This window comes from Solanum dulcamara, chromosome 4 (genome assembly GCF_947179165.1).
Source record: "Solanum dulcamara chromosome 4, daSolDulc1.2, whole genome shotgun sequence".
In the NCBI taxonomy this organism is placed as follows: domain Eukaryota; kingdom Viridiplantae; phylum Streptophyta; class Magnoliopsida; order Solanales; family Solanaceae; genus Solanum; species Solanum dulcamara.
The window spans coordinates 22,221,007-22,238,661 of record NC_077240.1 but is presented as its reverse complement, the minus strand read 5'-3'; the positions used below and the strand labels follow the sequence as shown (position 1 = coordinate 22,238,661).

The window sequence follows — 17,655 nt, the reverse complement described above, 5'->3', positions numbered from 1 at the left end:
TATTAAGTGATATTTTCATCAGGGGGAGCAAAATACGCGCTGTACTCTTTTTTCCTTAGTCAAGGTTTTGTCCCACTGGGTTTTCCTGATAAGGTTTTTAATGAGGCAGCACTCAAGGCGTATTATCAGATATGTGTACTCTTTTTCCTTCATTAGGCTTTTTCCCACTGGGTTTTTCCTAATAAGGTTTTAATGAGGCACATTTCTCGTGGACATCCAAGGGGGAGTATTATCAACCAAGTAAAATGGTTGTCCACTTAAAATGGTGGATAGTCCATTTACTTTTTAAGTGGGTAAATTGCCCACTAATATTTTCCTCCACTTGTAAATATGGCTATAAATATAGCCTTAAACTTCAATGTAAAAACACATACAAAATACATAAAAGAAGAGAATTACTATTACTCTCTCTATATTACTACTCTCTCTATTAATACTTTCTATATACATATTCTCTTGTTCTTCTTCCTTTATAAAATTGTCAAGTTAGTTAATTTATAACATGAATGATTTTTCCTTATCCACCACACCAAACAACCCCTAAAAGTGTCAAGTCACACAAACATAAATTTACTCAGTGAGATTGGAGCAGGAAATTACATCTAGAGTGGGTTTGTTATGAAAGGAAAATATTTTTGAGAAAGTGTTATTCAATTTTCTCATGTTTGGTTGTCTTAAATGTCTTGGAAAATGTTTTTTCAAATCAACTTATTTTCTTCAAATTTAAGAAAAATAATTTTCTTTCAAAAACTAAGAAAAATATTTTTCAAAACTCTCTTTCAACCTCAAATTACAATATTTTTTCTTACCCCACCCCTATCACGATCATCCTACTCCCAAAAAATTTAAAAAATTATTTTTTTGAAAAATATTTCAAAATTTTAAATTTTTCCCAGCCCCTCCCCCCTGCACCACAAAAAAATTAAAAATTTATTTTAAAAAAATATTTTAAATTTTAAAAGTTTATTTTTTTTACCCCACCCCTACTCTAACCCCCCAACCCCCCCCCCCCCTCCCCACAAAAAAATATTAATAATTTATTTTTCAAAATATTTTTAAATATTTCAAATTTTGAAAGTTTCATTTTTTTTATCCCGAATCCCTACCAACCCACCCTACTCCACTAGTCCCCTCACCCCACACACAAAAATAATTAAAAATTTATTTTTAAAAATATTTCAAATTTCAAATTTTTTTTAACCCCACCCTATCCCGACTCCCCCACCCCCAGCCCATCAGCCCCCTCCCCCCAAGACACACAAAAAAAAATGAAAAATTTATTTTTGAAATTTTCATTTTTTCACTTAACACCTAAGACCCCCTGCTAGCCCCTCCCAAATCCCCCCACCCCTGTCCTCGCCCGGGCCACTCTCAAAAAAAATTAAAAAATTACTTTTAAAAAAATCAAATTATTCAGTAACCAAACAATAGAAAATACTTTTCAGAAAATATTTGTCACTCACCAACCAAACATGAGAAAATAAGTTAAAAACAATTTGTTTTTCAAGAAATCATTTTCTAGGAAAACATTTTCCTTCATACCAAACACACACCTAGTCGGCACACTTTTTCTCTGGCGCATTATTTATTGGGTTGTGCAAAAATCGAATCGATCAATAAATTAAATCAAATTTTTTTATTAGTTTATTGCTAATAGGTTATTGGGTTAATGATTTCTTAATGGTTTTATAATAAAAATAGGGTTATCCGTTTGGTTTTGATTTTTAATATTGGGTAAACTAATAACCCATTAAGACGGTAGTAATTTACTATTTTACCTTTATCTGTTATTATCTTTGCCCTTTAGCCTTTAATTCACATTATAAATTTTTTCATGTTAGTTATTATTGTTTCTATTTTATGAGTATTATGTAAAATTATATTATTGTTCTGTCGCGCCAAATTATTAGAGAAATTATATATTTGTTTTGTGAGTATTTTTTTATTGATTAAACCGAAAATCGAACCTTTAAGGACGAATAACCAATAAACCGAAAACCGATAATAAATATATTATTGATTTGGTTATTGATTTAGTATATTTAAAAACCAAGAATCAATAAATTGAATTGATAATACATAGAACCGATCAAATCGACCGATGGACACCCCTACCTATTTATCTCATCTGACAAAATAACCCAGATTCCTAAAACAGCAAACCCACAATCCACCCTTCTTAAGCGACAATAGCATCATCAACAATTCAACATTCTTCACCCTCTTGTACTTAGATTCTTTTGTCTGCTGGACCTTCTATTCATCACTTTGTCAACTAAACCCAAACAACAATTAATTTACTCCGAAGCATGAAAGGAGAAGGTTGTGATTGCGAACCTAACATTGTAGTTTATAACACCTTAATTGACTGCTTATGCAATGATCGAATGGTAGAGGACTCCCACAAGCTTTTCTATGGAATGATTGAGAAAGGTATTGGATGGAGAAAAACTATCTTTCCCTTCTTTTCAATTGAACAATTGAAACATTATAAAATGAAAGCTTGTGCTGTTTTATGATTTATTATTACATAGTATTAGACATTTTTTCCTTTTTGAATGTTTACTACACTGGTTTCATCACAAGATGAGGAAATAATTGAAAATATTCTTTCGCTATTAACAATTAAAAGATGAGGATGTAGTTGAGATTGTCTGAAGATAAGCATCAGCCATCATGTGTCCTAGGAGGACTTGGGAAGCAGTAAGGTGTAAATTGTCTTTTTGCAACTGTAAGCCCTTGGCATCAACAGTTACTACATTAGCAAGGTCAGGATTTAACTGTGCTTCTCTTACTGTCTCTGTATAATGCTTTCCTCCTGAAGCTAGAGCCACCTACACAAGTTTGAACAAAAAAATCAAACAAATTGAAACGGTGGGAGTACCAAATGGAAGTTTACCTGGATAATCAAAAGCTTTGGTATCCCAACATCAGTTCTCAAGTCGGTGAAAAATTGCTGCATTTTTCCTTTATAAGCATTTGCATCACTCAGACTCATTGTATCAGTCTCCCCTTGATACCAAAGCATAGCTTTATTACCCCATATTCTTGCACTGTAGAAGCCTTGGCTCTCATCACCAGATGATTGTAAAGGAAAGTCCCCTTTTGCCATTCACTTATTTTGTTCCCTGCCATCGCGCATGGTACCAACCCTACTATCCCAAGACATGATGTTTTATTCAACAAATAATTTGCGAAGGGCATAACTGCACAGATCAATCTAGAATTTATAGTTAGTGTGTTCAAAGCGAATTTATTTATACACATACAAAACTTTCAAAATAAAATAGGGAGATTGAGAATTATGTAAATTTGGAGGAATTTGAGCTAAAAAATTTATGTCCAAGAAGATCATTTTTTGTACGGTACTCACGATATTTGCATAATAACACCATGTAATATTATCTTGAAGACATTTATGTTAACATTTTAAAATTAGAATTTAAATTAAAATATATATTTTCAGAAATATAGTGGGCTGACCGTAACCCACGTAGTGATAGGTTGAACTTGATGTTTTCTTGCGCAACAAAATAATGGGTCAGCCAAGCCTAATCGGTCAAATTCCACAACTCGTGTGGGCTAGGAAGAATGGATTGTGCCGGCACAACTCTACCTCTAGTACATATGATTTGACAAAAGCTTTGAGTTCAGTTGAATGTATCCGCCTCTACATACCAAGACCAATCCCACAAGTAACATTCACGTCGTCGATATCTGCATGTAAAGGTTCAGTTGCCTCCACCCATTGAAGATTGGCATCAAGTTTAAGGATGGCCTGATTAGGGCTACACTCCGGTAGAACGATACCATCCCATATGTTCTTCACGACACCTCCTAGGCCGTACATGTTGCTCTGTCCGGCTAGCAAGAAGATGTTCTTCACCTGTGAATTTGCTATAGCTGTTAAATAGGATAAAGCCATAATCATAACTCATAAGCAATGCCATGAACTTTGCCATTTCTTATATACAGAATGTTTTTCTACTCTATGAATTCCATTCAACTTCTTCAGATATATATATATATATATATATATATTGGCTGAAATTGGTTAGCTTTTGTTTATTTAGAATTAGGGTATAGGACTTTTGAAGTGCAAAGCAAGCTGGACCCTTTTTTATTTATTACGTAATATATTTTTTATTTTCCATGTGATTCGTGATACATAAAGAAGCATCATGTTCGCTCGAATATTCCTTAACGGGCACTTAATTGAATATCGATCAAAGTTAGTTGAAATTTGTTAGCTTTAGGCTATTCTATAGTATTATGCATGTAAAATACAGTCTGGAAATAATTATAAAAATGAATATTTTATCTGAGCAATTATTTAGGTGGATATATATTTTAAGGCATGTTACATTTCATTTAAATATATTATGTACCATGAATACTGCAATTTTGTATTGTCTTTAATTAACTTCACGAACCAGCTTTCATAAGGCTATTATTTAAGCCCTTTTTTTTTTACATTTGGTTTGCAGTACCCGCAACACTTGTTTTTTGGGATAAATTTATTTTGCTAAATGACACTTACTTCCAAAGCAAATATATTTACAACTTACTAGTGAATAATTTTGAATATGGTTTTGTATTAAGATATGGAAAACTGACTTGAATGTAGACATACTATGGTGGAAAAGAGTATAGACATATTGTCTTCTTTTTTTTTGGTAGTGAGTATAGACATATTGTCATCACATATTTGGTAATTTCTACTTGAAACTGATTTTCTTCATTTAATTTAAAGGAAAATGGAGGAGGGAAGGGACTGGTGAAAAAGAGCGGATATATAATATTACTAATAGTGACAAATAGATGAATTGGGATCGAATTCGGATGGATTTAAAATAAATTGAGCTAAAATCTATTAATGGATAGCAACGATCACCCATATGTGGATAAAAAATGGATTGGGTAAAATGGTTCTAGTTCACATTAATCAATCTAGGACTCGACTCCTAACCCAACCTCGACCCAGGACTTGGCCTCTACTCCGATTTAGGAGTCGATTCCGACCCAAGTCCTCATCTTGACCCCGACCCCAACTCCGATCTCAACCCAGGACTTAACCCCAATCTAATCAACCCCGACATAGGATTAATCTGACCCCAGCCAATCTCGACTTGGACCCTAACTCCGATCCAGACCTAGATCTCGACTTGGGACCCCCACCTGATACCCGATCCCGACTCCTTATTTGACCTTAACCTAGGATCTAACCCTGATTCCAATCCTGACTCAGGAACAGACCCCGGGTTATGGGGGTAGGTGGAGATAGTCAGATAGGGTGTGAGTTGATAGTGCGAGGGGTTGGGTTGGGCATAGGTGTGTTTATTGATCTGGTAAATGTATTCCCTCAAATTTTTTTTAAAAAAAAAACATATTCTCCTATTTACAAAAATGAATTTGTATTTGTATACTCATATTTTATTCATATCTTACTACATTTTTATGGGTTAAAAATAAACTGAAACTCATATTTTACGCAACTGAAATATAAGGAATACAACTCACTAAAATATGAATCAAGTAGGCTAATTTTATGCATATGGGCTGAAATTTTTAGTTCTAAATATCACAGACAACTAAAAAGAACTGTTAAAAAACCTAAAATCTTAAAAGAACAAGAAATAATAAGAATCCAACAGACTTTTCTAACATAAGCGTAAAAACTAGTCAAAATATTTTCATATTTGCAATTTCTTCTGACGTGAAAAAAAAAACACTATAAATAAACCAGGACCAAGAAGAAAATGATTAGTTTTAAAAGAAGATAAAGAAAAAAGAAAAAAAGAAAATTGAGAACCCTTAAAATCTAACAGATGATTCTCTAACAAACCCTAAAATCACTCTAGCCATAAACATTCAAATGTGGTTCAAATTATACCTAGACACACCTATATATATATATCCCTCTTATCAACCACATCCACATCACAAAAACAACAAAAATAATCAAACATAAATTTCAAAAACAAAAAAAATAAAATTATTTATATAGTTATTTATTTTAAAAAAATATGGAGATGAAGATTGTTTGTGTCACCCTCATTGCTGCAGCCTCAATTAGTTCAGCTATGGCTGAAATATTGCCCCCAAGCTCTGCCCCAGCCCCTGCCCCATCTAGTGACGCTGTCGCGTCATTGCCCCATGTGGCAACTTTGGCTGGAGCTACTTTATTGTCATTCTTCGCGTATTACTTGCGCTAAATTATATGGTCGGAATTCTCTATAATTACTATTTTCGATATCAATAATGATCAATTTTTGAACAAAAATTGAATGTTATGTTAATATCACCAACAAAATAAAATTATTATTTTGTGGTTTATTATTGTTGTTTCCTTTGAAATTTCTGGTTAATTAATTGTATTTTATCATTTTTGCATTTATTTGAGATTGGTCGCGAAATATCGACCAATCTCAATATTTGAATGAGATCAAGGTGAATTGTCGTGTCTGAAACAAAACAAAAGCCTTTTTGGAAAGAAATATGATCAGAAAAAAGTTTTTTCAAGAGATGTTTGGACTGAAATCGTCTTGTTGTAAAACTAACAAACACAAGTATATTACATTGTTTTTTATTTATTAAAGTAGTAAATCTTAAGTCTAATGTAATCTTTAAAAATAATTCATGAAGGAAACATTATTTAAGAACACACACAAAAAAAGATTTGACATTGATTGCACACTGGTGAATGAATATTTAGAACATGGACAGTATAACATAAAAATTCAATATAAAAAAAAAATTGAGATGAATTCTATTATCTGATATCATATTAGAAAAAGTAAACACTAAACACAATTCAATTTCGAAAATTACTTCCAAATTTTTTTTTAATTGTTCACTATTTTAAAAATAGATTTTTATTTTTATTTGTTATTTTTTTTCCATAGCATTATTTATTTATTCTCGAATCATTTTTTAAGATCTAATACTACATATCAATTAATAAAAATATTATAATCAAATAATCATATTAATTATCTTTTTAATGTGCATGTCGAATCCAAATATATAAAGAATAAAAATGAACAGGGAGAGTAATCTAAAAAAAAAGTATAGCCTAGTTAAATTCATGGAGTATCGAAAATTGAAAACGGAAAAAGAACAATTAAAAGCAAAAAAGGAAGCATAAATTCAATTTTGATCATTCAACAAAACGTGTCAAACTTTACCCTATAATAAAAGGACACCAATTTCTCCCAACAAGAATTCCCCTAGCCAAATGGCATACATGCAATAAATAGAATATGTACCTCTTTGATGTCACACAACAATAAGCTTCAAATTTTACAAACTTTGCTTCACTATAAATATCATGCCTTTCTCCAATCTTTCTGCTCAAAAGAAAAAATAAGAAAAACATTAAAGTCTATCTAAATATTTATCATTAAAAGATTTTTTGTAATATAACAATGGTTTGCCTTAGGTTTTTCTATATTTTTGTTCTACTAGTTTTGATAGTTTGTTTGAAGATGATGAATACGGTGGCTCAAGACTTGGAATCGGACAATATTGCACCTTCACCGGCAATGGCTACCGGCGATGGTTTTGCTCCGGCCACCTATGTTGGATTGTTATTTACTTTTTATGTTATCAATCTCCTTATTAATATGCATTGAGGTTTTGATGATGGTGCTTATACATTAGTACCAAACATGATCTATTTGTAATTTTATTTTTATGTTACCACTTGTTCTTATGGTTATGGAGTATTATGCATTGTCTTCTTAATATAAATGTTTATACTATTTTGCGTATAGTATTTTAATACTTGAATTTAATTTATATAATCGAGTAGTGGAGCAGCATTTGTTTGTACAGAAGATGAAATTCTGAATGTACTAACAAGAGATTGAACATTCTCAATGTTATGTTGTTCTATCCCCAAAACTTATTAAAGAAATGGGAGAATAAATTTATTGAGACGAAATGGTGTTTGGTAAAGTTTTTTTAAAAGAATAAAAATAAAAAACAGACTACAATCTTTGTAAAATTATGTTTTTGTGTGATTAATTAATTTGAAAAGTATTTTTGTTTATAATCACCTAAGATTATGGCTATAAGAAGATCATTACACATTTGGAAAAAAGCAAATTGCTGAGACAGAGATGAGAGGAGAAACTAGAAGCTGAGCAATAAATCCACTGAAAGTGATCAGGCAATCTATTTTCTGGAAACAATTACTAATACGATTTGAACTTAATGGTTAACTAACATGAAAAAAAAAACAGCAAAATACAATTCTACACACTAAATGAAAGCATTCTTGCAAGTTAAAACACTATAACCACCACAACATTTTCCAGGGTAGAGGAATAAATACAAGATTACTTCAAATAAACGAGTGATGTACACCTCCTCTATGGAAAAATTAAAGTTGTACAACAATATCGATTTACAGGATTAGGAATTAGGTCAAAAATTTCAAACCAACTAGTGCAGCATAAAAATACAAACAACTCTTAAGATGCTTGTTGTTTCCTTCGTTTTATTCTTTCTAGCGCGCCAAGAGGGCCATCATTATCTTTATTCTTGGCAGTAGAGTCGCCCTCTGCTTCATCACTTTCTTCCCTCTTACGGATTAGACCTCCAAACACTGCATCAGGGACTTCTTTCAGTGCAATTTCAATTTTCTCATCCTCTTCAGAATCACTTTCCTCTGGTAGCTCAATATCCTCATTGTTTGCTGTGACTTTCTGTCCATTTGATTCAACTACTCCTGCACTTACAAATCCAACTACCCGACTCTGTTCTTTGCTCTTTGTATCATTTTCAGGGGGCGCTAACTGCCTCTCAAGAACTGCCATCTCATCATCAGCAACACCAGCTTTTTTCAACACATCCTTTGCTTCCTCAAGGGTCTGCATCTGATCCTTTTGCATGAGATACTCCGGTAGGATAAAATGTGTCTGCAGGTATAAGAAGCATGTCAGTAAGCTCGATCAACAAAATTCAAAATGTAGAAATGTGAAAATATAATTACATCAAAAGAAATATAATACCATATCCATGCGTGTTGATATACAACACTATTTAAAAGGATATGTACGAAGGAAAGGTCAAAAAGGTGAGACCAACGGAAGGAGATAGAGTGGAGTTCCCTAAGGCCTAAACCATGGTTTTACACCACAGATCCGCCTTAAACCCATACTTATTTCCTTACTTTTGGATGAATTAACCGATAGCAGATCATTTGAGAACTCCATGGTGCATGCTATTTGCATATGATTTTGTGTCGTTGAAAAAACTAGCAATGATGTTAACCAAAAACTAGAACTATAGAGAAGCTAGCAATCTAGAGAGTGAGGGTCAGTTGAAGTAAGACAGAATAGAGGAACTTCAAGTTTAGCTTACAAAAGAACGAATATCAAATGAGATTGGATAAGTTTGTGGCAACACTACAAACAACTCAAATATTCTTTTTCATAGGTCCAATAATTCAAATATCTCAAATCTTCCAAATAAAATGCAATGATAGATGAAAGTTGAGCATAAAGAATTAAAAAGGATAATTCAAATGGAGCACCATAGAAGTTCTATAGAAAAGTTCTGCGACCAACAATGTTACAAAATGCGACAATGTTGCAACAAATGGTTGGCTCTCAACAGCCTAATATATTCTTATTGGTGTTTCACAAATACGAATGTTAAAACGAATGTGATCTTACCAGAAAATAACTTTAAATGATCAAATTAAACTAGGGCATAAGCAGGGATATAAGAGGATAAAATATAAGGTGGTCACCTAAGATGGTTCGGCATATTTTACGTAGATCTCCAAATTCACTGATCTGGTAGTGTGATATGTGACATTTTAAGGTGCTAAAAGAAAAGGACGTAGATCTAAAATCACAAAGAAGTTGTCTCAAGAGACCTAAAAATCTCTGATAAATGTACATTTAGGTCAAGAAAAAAAACACAATGAAAGCAAATGACCAGTATAGGTGATACCAACTTGTTGGGGTAAGGCTTGGTAATTGTTAGAAAACTAGAATTAGATATAATATTTGCCAGAAGTCTCTTAGTTTGGGTTGAAGACTTTTATATAACTGAAGGGATATTGTGAAATTTAGAGAACCCTAAATTCGCCTTAAACGACAAGTAATTTTTTTTTCAATATTGGACTGCATGGACCAGAATATAACGGAATGTATATAGAGAATTCTTATAACCTACTAGTTTGAGATTAAGTATAGCTGACTGATTTTATTGATATAATTTATCAAGTCCATGATAGATAGTTCATACACCAAGAAGTTAAAAACTGTAGTTACTTAAGCTAAGAACTACATTATGAGCCCTTCCTATTTTCAAGAAATTTCCTGGCATAAAACATAGAGCAAAAGGTTTCCCAGTGACCCAGTCTAAGCAGAAGCTAGGTTGTCATCTTCCAAAGTTAATTATATGCCATGTTGGATGATACGCAAAGTAATTATTTTACTCTGGTTAAGTTGGTACTAGCATTCTGATCAGATTAATCCTCTTCTTATACAAGGCTCCTTCCTAGTAGAAGCCATCGAGTACCAATACAAATTCCCACTTCCACCTTCTTTTATGCCACAGGTACTCTTTTTCTTTTTTGGATAAGTTATGCCACAGGTACTCTTCGGTCTTAATTCTTTGTGAGAAGACTATTGAGTGCCCTAATTTACTGAAGACATTACAGGTGGCTAACTTAATGATTAATTGAGCTTTTTTTTTACCTGGCTGTAGCTTGCAGATACACTCCTCTTCACACGGAGCATCTCGCGGAAGGTATCCTCATTACCATGCTGCACCTCAAACTCATGCCACTTGTTCCAGAAATCAGGGTCAGATCTAGGGTCTGCGAATTGTGATGAGTGCTTGTATAGTTCACGGGCACGATCAATCTCTCCTAGGCTCTTCTCAAGTTCAGCATACTTTAAGCACATAACTTTTACGTCCTTGTCTGGAAGCCCAGACTCAATTGCTTGTTCATAAATCTCCCGTGTTCGTGGAACACCAAATATCTCAGCTGCACGAGCTATGTAGATCTCGTACATGCTCAATTTCTCATTTGCTGGAACAGCTTTTGTAGCTTGATCATAAACCCTCATAGCCCGCTTTGCAAGACCATAGTCTTCCTCTAATTTAGCATATTGAAGATACAATGGCTTCACAGCGTCAGCAGGGGCCTGGCGGGAATGGAAACAGTACAAGGTGAGTATCCAAACATACTTTGGCAAACAGAATTTATGGAACGTGCATTAAGATGCAACTATGCAGACAAGAGGTAGTTAGACATTAAATAAGAGCCTCTGCTAACAGCATTAAACAAAATTTCTCCCATAATTTGGTAAGTACTACTATCACCCAAGAGATGGCAAATATAGGATTCTAGACTAAAACAACAGGTTTATATGATATCAGTAAATTACAGGCAACATAGGTGAAGCTGCATGCATATTTATTGTGCATCCAAAACAAATATTAGATGCACATAGGTAGACATGACAAGACCTCAAACTAAACTAAAGGAGAAAAAATCAGGATTCACAGAACAATGCATAAAATGATTCAATGAGCTGTCTTCCACTTTTGATGCCCTTATCCAGGTAGAATACTATCACACAAAAAGTAGAGGATGGTGGAAGACCAAAAGCATAATTTGGAAAGTAACTAAAGAATAAGATATACGGTGGCTGAATGAAGATGGATTTCCAGACCCCTTTCAAACAGAAACAGGTGCCTCCCACAACATCTAGGTAGCCAATGGTTTCTCCCATCAGTATAAACCTGCTGCTATCATAGATCCACCAATTCTCTTTTTTTACTTACAATATTAAGTTACACCAGAGGAAGTGTTGGGGTTAGTTGATTGATTGACACTAAATTGCACCCAAAAAAGGGGATGTTCCTGCTGAACAATGAGTACACAAGTCCAAGGAATTCTAAAGAATATCAGATCTGTACAGACGGTCAAAAAAGTGGCTGGTTGCCCTTACATACGTTCTACATGCATAAGGATGTGATATTGCTAATGAGAAGCAAATGTCCCAATATCAGAGTGATGGCAACATCTCCAAATATTCATCAAGGAAGTTGGAGAAAAACAAGGAAAAACTCATGAGATTTTGAAACATAGGTTGAGAACCTAACATGCCAATTAAAACAACAAATCATTGAATTCCAAAAATGACCATCGATGAACTTACCATATTGGAGCAAAGAAGAATTGAATTTGCAGTTGAGAATAATTTCATAGAAAACCAATATTATATTTGTTAACTGAACAAATAAAACGTACTGACATATGCATACCTCTTCTACAGCATGCTCAAATAACTCTCTAGCTCGTTCCAACTTTGACTTCCCATATCTCTTCACAAATTTGGAAAGATAGGTAACCCATATATCCTTTACATGTGGGTACTTGAAGATCTTCACACCCCTCTCGTAAACCTTGAATGCATCCTCAAAGTACTTGTGATCCTGGACAAAATGAATACCAGATATTACAGGTTAAATCCAATTGCACCAGAGAATCCAAAATTCTTTTCTAGAGTTCTTTGCTTTTTGACCTCGAATGCATGCATCGTTTTTTATAATCTTCACTTTATCCTCGTGGTTTTTTTAATCATTTACATCTTGATCTTTCAATTTCTTTGTGAAATCATAAAAGAGTCATTTTCTGATGGATAAAAATAGTAATTACATGATGAGCAAAACAGGCAGAGTGAGGGGAGAGACTATTCACAGATGGAAAATCAATGGAGAGGCTACACCCAGTAGCAATAGTGAAGCCATCCAGTAGATAGTCACTAACTATACAAAGGCTCCTTCTAAATGCTAACTCAACAACAGTAAAGATTTCCAAGCCGTAAAAGTAAGAGTGGAAGGATTTCATGTTGAAAGCAGACATTACGATAGCATCACACAGCATAAGGACATTGCCCCACCAATTAGATTTGTGCAAAAGATACTATTTGATAATTATTTACAACTTTCATTTGGAAGGAAATTAAAAAGAAATTTTGCCTAGTAAGAAACAAACCAAGCAGTTAGCAGTTCTTTAATAAACTCATATACTTTGTTATTTAGCAGCCTAAGTGAAGAGAAGTGATGAATGGGATACTCCACATTCTAATGGGGGAGAAGATCTACAATAGCTGTTTGATTGCAGAAGCTCCTTGTAACCTACACAATGAATGTTCTCAGCCAGTTATTCACAGATGTTCTATCAAGAATCCTTCTTAGTGACAAATTTGTATCCCAAGAATATTCTCAAACCAACAAATATGCTGATTGGAGATCTTTTTCAATCTGGAGATAACTATGCTTACTCATGTTGCCTTCCATCTTTCTCCCAATATTGGCCCCTTTCCCTTTTCTTGTCAAATTTTTCTTTCCAATCCCACTTTCGTTTTGGGAATTTATTTTTCTCCTCAGAATTAAATCTTCCAATGTTTTGCAAAATAACTTAGGTTAAATCGTGGAAAATAAGGGGGGAAGATGCAACCAGGAAATGGTTCATACATTAGATATGCAAAATGCAAAGAACTCCCCCATTCTTTTAAGAGCACGTAAAACAGTAGGACAATACATAAGTAATAATTAGAATGAAATTCATACCTCCAGAAGTACTGCATAGTTTATTATAATCTGTGGTGTAGCAATTCTCAGATCCAAAATTCGCTCATAGACCACACGAGTTGACTCTAAGCTTCCTAGACTCTCCTCCAAATCCACAAACAGTAACCAAAGCCTTAGAGATTTGTGTAGCTTAATTTGCACTGGTTCATTTCCATCAGCAGCAACTGCATGTTAAAATATGAAGAGAGCACCCAAGAGTTAGCCCAAATATCCATACAGCATCAATTGAGTGCAAATGAAATTAGATATCTAGATTCCTCGGTCAAGATATACTAAATGTTCTCTTAAAAGTTTTCAGCTGCATTTTTAAAGACTTAGATTGGTCATGGAGTACAAAGAAAATAATTAAAAGCATATTATTAGTTTTATAGACAAAAGGGTACAAAAATAGAGTCAAATTTTACTTTGCTAAGTTTCAGTTTCAAGAGTTTTTTTTTTATGACCATGTTTCAAGAGAAATTGCTCACTAAAAGTTTCATGCTTTACTTGGTTGCTAATCAGAAAGGCATGCCTTACACATGAGGCATTACAGAAAAGAGGTATGCAGATTTGCTTGAGGTGCTTCATTTGTGAGCAGGAAATTGAGGTAAACAACCATCTATTCATAAACTGTCAAACAGCTACAAATCTGTGGAAAATGTCCTTATGTATACTAAGGGTTAGCTGGGTGATTCCAAAGACTACTCTAGAACTCTTGAACAGTTGGCCAGGAATTGGAAACAGGGGCAGGAAGGAAGAATGGTGGAAGACTATCCCAACATTTATTTGGTGAACCATTTGGAAAGAAAGAAATGCTAAGTGTTTTGAAGGGCAAAACATCAACTTTCAGAAGATAAAAATGAGTTGTATTAGCCTTTTATTTTTTGGTGTAAACAAGATTTGAAGGGGAGGTGGTAGATTTAGTTGATTTCCTAGGAAACTTGTAATCTGACAACACTTACGGGTGTGTGCCCATCACTCTGTAGGATGTAAGTTTCCCATTCACCATTTCTTAGATGATGAATTTTTTGTGAATACAAAATTACCCTTATCTCAAAAAAAAAAAGGAATCCTCTATGAGCTGTCTGGATTTTTTCCAAATGCAAGCTTTTTCTCACTACTTGCTACTTCTGTAGAGTATTTTTTTGAATGAAGAATTACTTCTGTAGATTGCTTTACTTCAAAAGAAACATGAAATCCACACTCAAAATTATAGTTCCTGATGAATGGTAATACCAATATAGTACTTCTTTGTATTCCATGACTCAATTAGATCTAATGCTGAACTATTATTTAAGCTTGACGGGCTAAATACTTAACACTTAACAAGTGACATGAACAAAGAAACAGTCATGAAAAAAAGAGCACAGATACAAAAGGAAAGTCAGAATTACCTCTCCGTTTGACCTCAACAGTTGGTTCAGCAGTGGCACGTCTCATCAGTTCTAGAGCACCCTTGAAATTCCTGTGCCGTAGTTCCATCTCGGCCCATTCACACCAAACACTAGCCAGATGATCAACAGTTTTATAGTTCACCTGCACTGCCTTATCAAAGATGACTCTTGCATTTGCAATATCCTTATGGTTTTCATAAAGTTTTGCAAATGCAACCCACAAAGTATGTGGCTTCCCCACAGCCTTCATTGGGTCAATAGTTCGAACTGCCTCAGTGAACGTTAATATTTGCTTCGTCGGATTCCCTTCGAATAGTTTTACCCTTCTATGCCATTGTTCTACATTATGCGGATTTTGCCTTAAAAGGACACTATTCGCGAGCTCTGGCCTCCTATCCATAAGATGTTCTAGCCTTGCTAATCTCAAGTCAACATCCTTATCATCATTTAACCAAAACTCTCCAAGTTTCTTCTCTAATTTTGCCACATTCAACCTATCATCCTCCTCATCCACATCTTCCTCCGCCCCAACCTCACCATTATTCCCTTCATCCTCCACCTCACTATCACTCATCTCCTCCATTTTCAAGGCAAGCATACTCTCCTCAAACTGGGAGTATGCATCAAAGATAACACTAAAATCCCTAACAGTCACCACAGTTGTCATCCCTTCTTCGAAAATATCTCTTGCCTTCTCAACCAACTTCCTCCTAATGTAATAATCCGCCAAAGAAGTCCAAAGCCTCCCAACCTCATCGGTGAACTTCTTAATCCCTCCTCTAATTATCGCATCCACATTCAAGCCTGATATTTCAGTAGCATGCTGTGTTAACAAGTCACACAACTCCAACCAAAGTCTATGTTTAGTCTTCCCTTTAATAGAATAAAAACGATCATCATTTAATACACCAGCTAACCTCTCCGCCGCCTCCTGCCACAGCTCGGAATTCAACAAAAACTCAAGCAAATCCTCAATATGGGAAGGATCATACTTCAAGTACCTCCTATAAACCCTAAGTGACGTTTCAATAGGAATTCCTCTTTGACTAACAAACACTAAATAAGGTTCCCAAATCCTATCATGCTGAGTAACAGGTAATGCACACAATGCTCTATCGAAAGTGCGTCGTGTTCGTGTAACGAGCTTCTGCTGAGTTAAACTCACCAAGTACATGATCCAAATCCGTGGCATTTTGTGCATTGTAACAAGGGCTCTCTCGAAAGTGTTGTTTAGAGCTTGGTACAGGGAGTGATTGATTGGAAGATTCCGAACTAACTCCAGACGTTCGCGGAGATACGCGTGCCATATTTTGTAGCTTCCGGGAAGTGCTTGTAGAGCTCGTTCGTAAAGCACTCTTCGTTTTGTGAATGGCGAATCTGCTCGTGCCACTAGATAGCGCCACCACTGCTTGAGGCTGAACGGATTTCTAAGGATTTCTTCCTCGTAAGGGAGGTCTTCTTCGCTGGGGTAGAGCTCCCTCGGGATTGACATACAGAAGGCTGTGATTTGAATTGGGCTTTCGCTTAGAAATGCGATTGGTAATATAGAGAGAGAGTTCAGAAACAGAAGCCGCCGGCGCAAATCGCTGGGAAGTTGTGGGGAATCTGGGTTTTGGCAGGAAAAGAAAACCCTACTGAAACCAGAATGAGGAAGATGGAGAACAACCGGCTCCGATCTCCTTTTAATTTTTATTTTTTTCTCACTTAAAAATAAAATGAGATAAAATATCAAAATCGCATCTAAATTATTTAATTTTTTGAATTTCATACTTAAATTATTTTGAGTGTGAGTTATATACATAAACTATTACTTATTAGTTTGAAAAACACACTTTTTTTTTATTTCAGTTTCATTATGTTGTGTATATTACACTCTCTCTTTCATTTAAAAAAAATTATCACATCACACTCCACATAAATAAAAAATTCACTTTGATAAAAATTAAATAAATTATTAGAAGTCAAAATTAAAGATAAAAATATTATCATTCCCCTCCCAAAATAAATAAAATAGTTATAAAATAAAATATAAAATATATTTTTTATCCCACTCCACCATTTTTTCTCACCATACCCCTCTTTCGGTCCCCCCCCCCCCCCACACACACACACACAATTTTTTTAGTTTTATTTTTAATTTTTAATTTTCTTTTATAAAAGTTTTTTAAAAAAATTCTTACTCCATTCCCCTTCCTCAAATAATAATTTCAATATTATTTTAAATTTTTAAAAAGAAACTCTACCCCACTCCACCTAACCCTCCGCTTTCAATTTTTTTCTTATTTTGTGTTAAATATATGCATATGATATCAGAAAAGTATTTTTTATTTGTCGCAAGACTTTTCTTAAAATATAATATATATTTTTGTTATATTTGGTACACAAGTAGAAAAAAATAATTTTCTAAAAATATATGTACATATCTAACTCAAAATGAGAAAAATAGATAAAGAAAACAAAAATTAAGAGCAAAGGGGTAGATTGGGTGGATATAATTTTATTTTAAAAATTAAGAGCAAAGGAATACTAAAGTAATAAAGTGGAGGTGCAGGAAAAGAAAAGGGAAAGATATTCTCATGGAAAGCCGAAATAATTTTTCTGGTAGCTAGACTTAGTACCTTGTACCCCTTTGTTTGAGAAGGATAACCTATGA

General features: G+C 34.2%; 1 protein-coding gene and 1 pseudogene across 1 annotated transcript; both read right to left on the bottom strand.

Annotated features, from left to right (window-relative positions):
* Nucleotides 1-1,916: 1,916 nt before the first annotated feature.
* Nucleotides 1,917-3,981, bottom strand: LOC129886952 (probable carbohydrate esterase At4g34215; annotated as a pseudogene).
* A 4,262-nt stretch (nucleotides 3,982-8,243) lies between these two features.
* On the bottom strand, nucleotides 8,244-16,700 carry LOC129886951 (uncharacterized). Its single transcript, XM_055961861.1, has 5 exons — nucleotides 15,003-16,700; nucleotides 13,609-13,793; nucleotides 12,298-12,468; nucleotides 10,719-11,171; nucleotides 8,244-8,924 (listed from the first exon to the last, which is right to left on the bottom strand). Exons 1-5 carry the CDS (start codon nucleotides 16,492-16,494, stop codon nucleotides 8,478-8,480), a joined length of 2,748 nt encoding a protein of 915 aa, XP_055817836.1. The 5' UTR covers nucleotides 16,495-16,700; the 3' UTR covers nucleotides 8,244-8,477.
* Between the last annotated feature and the right edge of the window lie 955 nt (nucleotides 16,701-17,655).